Here is a 7,724-nt window from a genome sequence, read left to right as displayed (position 1 = left end):
AGCAAAAGATTGTGTGAAGCCTTGCCAAGCTTATGAACATGACCTGGGGAGTGTGTATGAGGGATGGGGGAGGAGGGTGGGAGGATGGAGGGTAGATAAAGGGGATGCTGCTCTCTCCATCACAAAAAAAGATAAATGATCCACAGACAGATGGCACTCAACATCACTGCCATATTCAGATAGTTTCCAGTTACAACAACCTGAATCCGGATCAGCGGATGCTTATGGTTACACTTGTGTCACTTGATGAATGAGACAGTGTTGACCCCTGAATGATCCCTGCAACAGCATGACTTCTATTGCTTTAATTTGCTAATAAAAACCCACTTCATCATGACACCAAGCAGGTTTTTGGTTTCTTGTCGGAACCACACGGAGGTCTTAGAGCTCAAAATTAAGAGATAGACAGAATTAGATTTGACTTATTGATCAGTAAACCACACCCGTAATATCTACATAATAGTCAGGTCCCCTTCTTTTACTTATGTTATGAGAAACATCCAGGGTGCAGCGTAGATGGAGACACAGCATGAGAGTGCAGTTGCCAAGACCTGACCTTGAACTGGAAGCAAATTGGACTGTATAACCCATTATGGGTTATACATGGGGGGAAGAAGAAAGTACACTAGGAAACATAATATGTAATGAAGTCTTGAAAAGAAGGATGGAAAAACAGGTGGTGATATGAATTTCAGCTGCATCTGACACTGTAGGTCTTCTGGGCCACACAAGAACCGTGATGTGTTATATTAAGACCGGGAGAAGAAAAATACTTTAGGGCTTAGCTGTAATTTGAATTTTAAGGAGATACATATTTTATACACAGAAAAAATGCAACTGTGCACACAGTTCTGAAAATGGAAACTCATTTATCAACACCCTAACCCAAAGCACAGTTCCACTGGTCTCACTCAAATAACATTGTGGAGGTTTTGCACATCTCCAAACACAGGCATACAACACCCTGATTACCAATTAGTTTCACTCATGTTGCATCCGTTCATCTCAATTGGAAGAACCATTCAATCGTATATGTATGTAAATACGTAGCATTGCCCCGTTAAGCTAAAACAAACAAATTGAATTGATCACATCACTGTTTATTTGATGGTCTGAAAGACACAGACATAAAATTGCTGTACGTAGGCTGTTGTTTTGGTGCAAGAAATTCGTTTTGAGAAGAGAGGGCACAACGTTGAGAGCTGTTTTATTTGCTAAGAGGTGTGCGGATTTTTGAGAAAATCGTTTTGAAAAATGGAGCCACATTTCTGGAGATGTGTTTAAATGTTTTGGAAAAAAAACTGCAGTTCGAAATTCAGTCATCATTTATGATGAATTACCTTAAAAAGTGACATATAAGTTCAGGGTGGAGCAGCCTAAGTGAGCTTTATATGAAATTTAATTCATTACAATTATAATTTCTGTGCATAAAAAAGTTAAACACAAAATTTCAGTTTAACTAACTCTGAGCCTTGGGACTTTGAATATATTCAGTTCAATGTTTTTTAATGGTTTACAAATCTAACCTGACTGCTGTTCATGTGAAACTGATGGATTTTTGCTGAAAGTATTCTCCTTTGGAGCGGTATACACTGCTGTTGTGTGCTTAGATGGTTGGTTGGATTAGTTTGATTTTGACTTGTATCACACTAGGAGATATGTTTTCTTCCTATAGGAAAAGTCACTTATTGTTTTCATTTCTGTAACAGCAGGAAAATGTAACTGTAATGAAAATGTTAATAATTGGAAAATATGACAAAAGACTATGACAAATTTAGATTCCAAATTTTTTGAAGGAGCTTTTTTGCAATTAAATAAATAATTCTCTAGAAAGAAAATAAACAAAACAATGATACTTTTTCTTTTTTTTTCTTCATGTAAATTATTGTTTCACATTTACATTTACAGCAGAAATCCCCTAATTAAATGGTAGCTTTCAAAGAAGTTTAGAGCTGTTACAGAGTTCGGTATCATCCATTGCTTACCTCTGTATGAACTCGGGTGTGTTGCTGTTCTGACTGCCGATTGTACTTTGGTAGAGCCTCCATGTTAAAGTCACCACACTAATTCACTTTTCTCAGCCTTTATTTCTAACAAGTAACACAAAAGTTTGATTTGATTTCAGTCCCTCACAAAGATTTCCATTTATGTGTATGTAGTGTGTAAACTTGGGTACATTGCTATGTAAATGTTTCATACTCTACATGTATAATTAGGATGCATTTAAAAATAATAACATGAACATTTTGTATTTATTAATAAACATCATATAATCGCATAAAGCTTAATAATAACATTTTTTTTTTTTAAACTAAGCTGATGCAGTGTCACAAACCTTTCCCTTAAAGAAAAAAAGAAGAAAAAAGAAGGACCATTTCTCCTAAAAAGTGTTTTCAAAGGTTTTCGGTAAGGAGGTTATCCCAAGCAGTTTGGAAAGCTTTGCCACAATTTCTCATTGTCTTCACTCTCTTCACATAATCCCAGACTGACTATGATGTTGAGATCTGGCCTCTGCATGGAGCAGTCCAAATGTCCCGCAGACATTGTTCTCTTGTATGTTTGGGGCTGCTGTCTTCCTGCTGAGTATGACTGATCAGACGCTGACATAAACTTTTGCACAGTAATACAGTTTTTGTATATCATTGCTTTGTATTTTTTTAATAAGTCTTTCAATAAGCACTGTTCAGAACCGACCACATATTTGTGCATATTTACATGTACTGACAGTACTTTCTGTGGGTTTTTTGTTTTGGATAATTTTTTTTGTTTTAACTTAACCACTGGAATAACAGATAAATTATAATATAGTTGGTAAAATATCATAAATATATAAAGTAGATTATACTATTTCTTTTTTCTTCCCAACATTAAAGGATAACAAGTCTTCGGACTCACAAATTTCAATAAAATGTTGAATTTTATTTTATTTGAGGAATTCCTAGAAATGTAATTTGTTTTCATCACTGACTTGTGAAGTTATTTACATTAGCACATTCAACGTTCATAAAATAAACATGACTTTATATACATGCACGCACAGCTAAGGTCAGCTGAAGGACAATTTTTAATTGGATCGGTCTAATCTGTCCACCACTGCAATATTCTGACATGTGGAACAATAAAGCTAACGGGGAAAGTGTAATCTAATTGTTAACAATTATATAGCAAAGCGCAAATAATCAGCCAGTTAGAGGATTTGAATTATCCAGCCTCGAGGCCAGAGAGTACCAGCCCACGGTCTAAGACCCCACAAAATCCTGCTATCTCTCTTTCTCTCTCACACACACACACACACACACACACACACACACACACACACACACACACACACACGCAGTGAGCCTCCCTCTAACACACAACCCTCAAAATACCCACACGTTCCTGCAGCGGAAGTTTTTAAGCAACCTTATCTGAAGCTTTATCTGAGCTGGAGATGTGCTGCAGAAAGACAGGTCAAAGGGGACCGCGGGGCTTCTGCAGGACGAAGCATTAGGGATATGAAACACATGCCAGACCTGTCATGTCCAATTTACAGTTGACAGAATAAGTTAGTATCCAGTAGGACTGAGAGTTTCACTTAATTCTGCATCAGTATATGGCTCCTTTCTTTGCATCTCTTTTTGCAATTAATCCCATAAAAATGGGGAAACGTTCATTCTACTTGCGAATGGGCAGTCTAAATCAATCATGTCGAAGACATTTCCCTCACGTCCTGAGCCTCCCCGAAGCCCGTTTACTTTATTTAACCAATTATTACGACAAGAGCCGGGCCAGTGTTGACTCTCGCTGGGCCCGAGAAAGATTTTATGGCCATTCATCAGCTCGCGAGGCGCACAAATAGTCTTTAAAACTATAAACACAATCGCTGGATCGGAGACGGGGGACCCATTTACCCCGTGGCTGCGCTAAACGCTGAAGATAAAACAAACGATAATACTGTCTGTCTCCTGTGACCGTCTCCACAGGCATTAATAGGAGGTTTAGTGCCAACGGGGCGAGGGGAAACCCATGTAGGTTACGCGTCATTACGCACAGTTCTTCATTTCACTGCTGACAGCTGAAGTCATAGCCCACATTATCATTGTTAAATTAAGAACTCACTGATTGTATGTTTAATTGATATCTCAGTGCGCCTGTATTTAACAGGACAGAGGAGATGCACAGAAAATTTAAACCCAGCTGAATGAATTGGGGCTTTCTGACTGCCATAAGACAAAAGTGTCACACATGACACTTTTTAGGATAACCTGGCCTGCAGCTTGGGTGGGAGCTTGTTGTCATCTGTTATCACGTCCCGATAAGACAGACAGCGTCTCCAAAAATCTCTCAGAGGCAGACAGCAGAGTGTGTCACTCCTGGTTTCAGGTTCCGTGTTCAGGGACCCAACCTGTTGTCTGCTTCCCTCCTTCTTGACGCTTGTCTGCTCTGTTTCCCCTCGGAAGAGCCACGGGCCGACACCCCAAACACACACGCGCGGACGACCATCTAGGCGCATTAATGGATTTTGATTCCTCCCAGAAAGCTAAACAATGCAACTCAGTGGTCGCTAATGCAAGTTTTTGATGTGTATGTCAGATAAATTATTTATTTGGTACTTGAAGACCTGTATAAACATCCGGAGCTTGAAAGGCGCTTGTATTTTGCGTAATGGATTACAGCAGTGCTAAACACTATCCGGCGAGATGGGTACTTAATTTAGAAGCTTTATAAACCAGTGACATTCCCAATCAAAGCACAATAAGGTGTGTTTCTCCAACAGGATGAAATGATGTACTGATTTAGTGGAATATTTACAGCAATCCTATTTGTTCTGGCCAGAGTATAAAGGCTGGTTAAGTAGGCTACTTTGCTGCAAATTAAGAGATGGGCCTATGACCAACATCAGGCCTAACATACAGCCTACCAGACATCACTTTACGTCATTATATGGGAGTACCAGAGCTCAGGGTCCCACTGGATCCCCCCGTCCCTCCCTCATTCTCTGCGTCACTGAAAGGAGGGAGAGAGAGGGGCCAAGAAAAAAGTTTGGAGTCAGAGTTGACATTCAAAATGCACACTTCACTCAAGAACAGTCCGGTCTACCAAACTTATATGTAAATCCAGTAAACACTATCAAGAAGGAAAGTTTTTTGGTTACTTCTTTTTGGCCTCCATGTGACAGATTAACAGATTATTTTTCTTTTTCTGGTTTTTGGCAATGTTTCCCAGCCCCAGCACGTCCACTCCCTTCTCTGTTAAGGATATATTAAACTTGGAGCAGACTCATGACGTTCTGGCGTCTTCTTTGGACGTTTGTTCTCGCATGGACTGCTGTACCGTGGCGACATCCTCCTCCTCCTGTATGCTGGGCCGAATGAAGCAGGAGCCTCTCCGGGACATCTCGTCCACCGCCGCCTCGCTGTATGTAGAGGACACACACGACTCCAGAGCCGGCAGAGGCAATGCACTTAACTTTGCTTCTACCTTTTATGGCAAATCCCTCATGGAGATGGAAATAGATAAGGATGGAAAATCTGATGCGTTTGAGGGGAAAAGAAGAAAAGGTGAGCTGAAGAAAGAATTGTCTTTAGTTTGGAGGCTCACTAAACCTAGGCCTGGATGCTCATACGCTTGATTTGAATAATGACAGATTCTCTTAATGTTTTCTTAACTAAAGTAATACGTACCACAAGAAAGTATACAAGAAAAACAGGGGCTGCTGGACAAAGGGCATAAAATTAAACCTGAAATGTAAACATAAATGAAAGTTGGTGAACTTTAATATTGATTTGAAAATCATTTTGAAAAATGTAACAAAATAAAACTATTATTGACATCTTTGGTATGAAATTACAAATCATAAATCATTGTGCGTAAATCATATTACGCACGATCGGCCGCACGGATGGCCGGGGCGATCTGCCCTAACCTGTGCCAATTATTATAATCGTTATAACAGCGCAAAATAAATATATATATAAAAATACAAATTCTAAAACCGGGAAGAATTATAATTCAGTTATTTCTCTGTGCTTTTTCTGTCTGTGTTTGCCTTAATCAGATGAGTTCAGTGTTCCGTCAGAGTCTGTGGAGGACATAAAGGCCGAGGATCAGGACAGGCCCAAGCCTCGGAGGCGCAGGAAGCCCCGGGTCCTCTTCTCCCAGGCGCAGGTGTATGAGCTGGAGCGCCGCTTCAAACAGCAGCGGTACCTTTCGGCCCCGGAGAGAGATCACCTCGCCGGGGTTCTCAAACTCACCCCGACGCAGGTGAAGATCTGGTTCCAGAACAGGAGGTACAAGTGCAAGCGGCAGAAGCAGGACCAGAGCCTGGAGATGGTGTCCCTGCCGCCGCCCAGGAGGGTGTCGGTGCCGGTGCTGGTGAGGGATGGGAAGCCCTGTCTCGCGGGTGACGCGACCACCTACAATCCTTCCTACAGTATGGGTCACATTAACCATTTTAGTTATAACAACTACACAGCCTTCAGCAACTACACCGGCTCCAGCTGCAACACGAACTATGCATGCAATTACCCCGCAGCTGCAATGCAGACTATGCAAGGAACCTCCAGCAACGGCAATTACATGAACTTTGGGGTAGGGGATTTCAGTAACGTCCAGAACACATACCCCTCCAGTAACGGGGTGTCTTCCTTACACGGCATTAGGACGTGGTAAACAAGAGAAGAAGAAGAAAAAAAGAAGCTAATTTACCTTAATAGGATTTTATGACTGCATGCGTGTATACCAACGAATTAAAACATTGAGGAGTTTGTGTAATTTAGTTATATTTGATGAATTATTTCTCGTAGTTTCCGTTTGAGTTCAGCACCAGTTTTTGTCTAAACGTGTTACATTTTCAGTTATTTTCAGCGCACATTTAATTTGAGCGAAAAACAAAATAATAAATGCCATTTTTTAATTTTAAAAATAGCCAGATTTCACTTTCTATTTTTCCATACCTTGTTTAAGGTGGTTATTACAGATTTCTTTCTACCAAATGTATTTTCGGTGGAAAACTAAACAATTTACAACTTAATTATATGATATAATTGTATATATATTCTATATTGTTATTGTTACTACCATTATTATTATTATTAAAATTTTTAACATACAACCACATCCTCATCGTGTCTGTTTTAGCTCTGTTATCTAACTGTACATCACAAAACCCCCACACGAATTCAACTAAATCATCCAATAAAAAACTATAATTTTAACAGCACATAGAATACACACCTGTGGGTTACATACTGCTAAACATGCATAGAAATAAAATAAAAAACCTGACATCTGTCAAACCAACCCATGGTTTGACAGATGGTTAAACTGCTCAAGTACCTATTAGAAAGCTTCATTCAGTACGCTTCAACAAGGTAAAAGGTTGTTAAATGTTTACATTTTCTTTTACAACCCACTGTCAGCCACATGTACTTTTTACACGTGTTTATAAGGTTGCTTTGACTAGCCGTGACCTTGACCTTTTAAAATGTATCAAACTGGGTTCCAATAAGGAAACCCTGAAACGAATGATCTGTTTTTTATGTAGATAAATTTTATATGAATTATTTCTTCATCTTCTCTTTATTCCTAAAAGTCAATAGTCTTTTTCCCTGAACTTGGAAACATGGTGGCAAATATAAGGTGTGACCAGATCAAAGATATGCAACTATTTATGGACAGTACACTGGATTACTGAAAATTACTGTAATTTTGTCATTTTTATTGTAACACAGCTGTTACAG

At 39.5% G+C, this 7,724-nt stretch overlaps 1 protein-coding gene across 1 annotated transcript; it reads left to right on the top strand.

The window, feature by feature from the left end:
* The first annotated feature begins 5,197 nt into the window (after positions 1 to 5,197).
* On the top strand, positions 5,198 to 6,736 carry nkx2.5 (NK2 homeobox 5). The gene is made up of 2 exons (XM_031745310.2): positions 5,198 to 5,543; positions 6,041 to 6,736. Exons 1-2 carry the CDS (start codon positions 5,198 to 5,200, stop codon positions 6,652 to 6,654), a joined length of 960 nt encoding a protein of 319 aa, XP_031601170.1. The 3' UTR covers positions 6,655 to 6,736.
* Positions 6,737 to 7,724: the final 988 nt, after the last annotated feature.

The sequence above is a fragment of the Oreochromis aureus genome, linkage group 2 (genome assembly GCF_013358895.1).
Source record: "Oreochromis aureus strain Israel breed Guangdong linkage group 2, ZZ_aureus, whole genome shotgun sequence".
NCBI lineage: Eukaryota > Metazoa > Chordata > Actinopteri > Cichliformes > Cichlidae > Oreochromis > Oreochromis aureus.
This window is presented reverse-complemented; position numbering and strand designations above follow the sequence as displayed.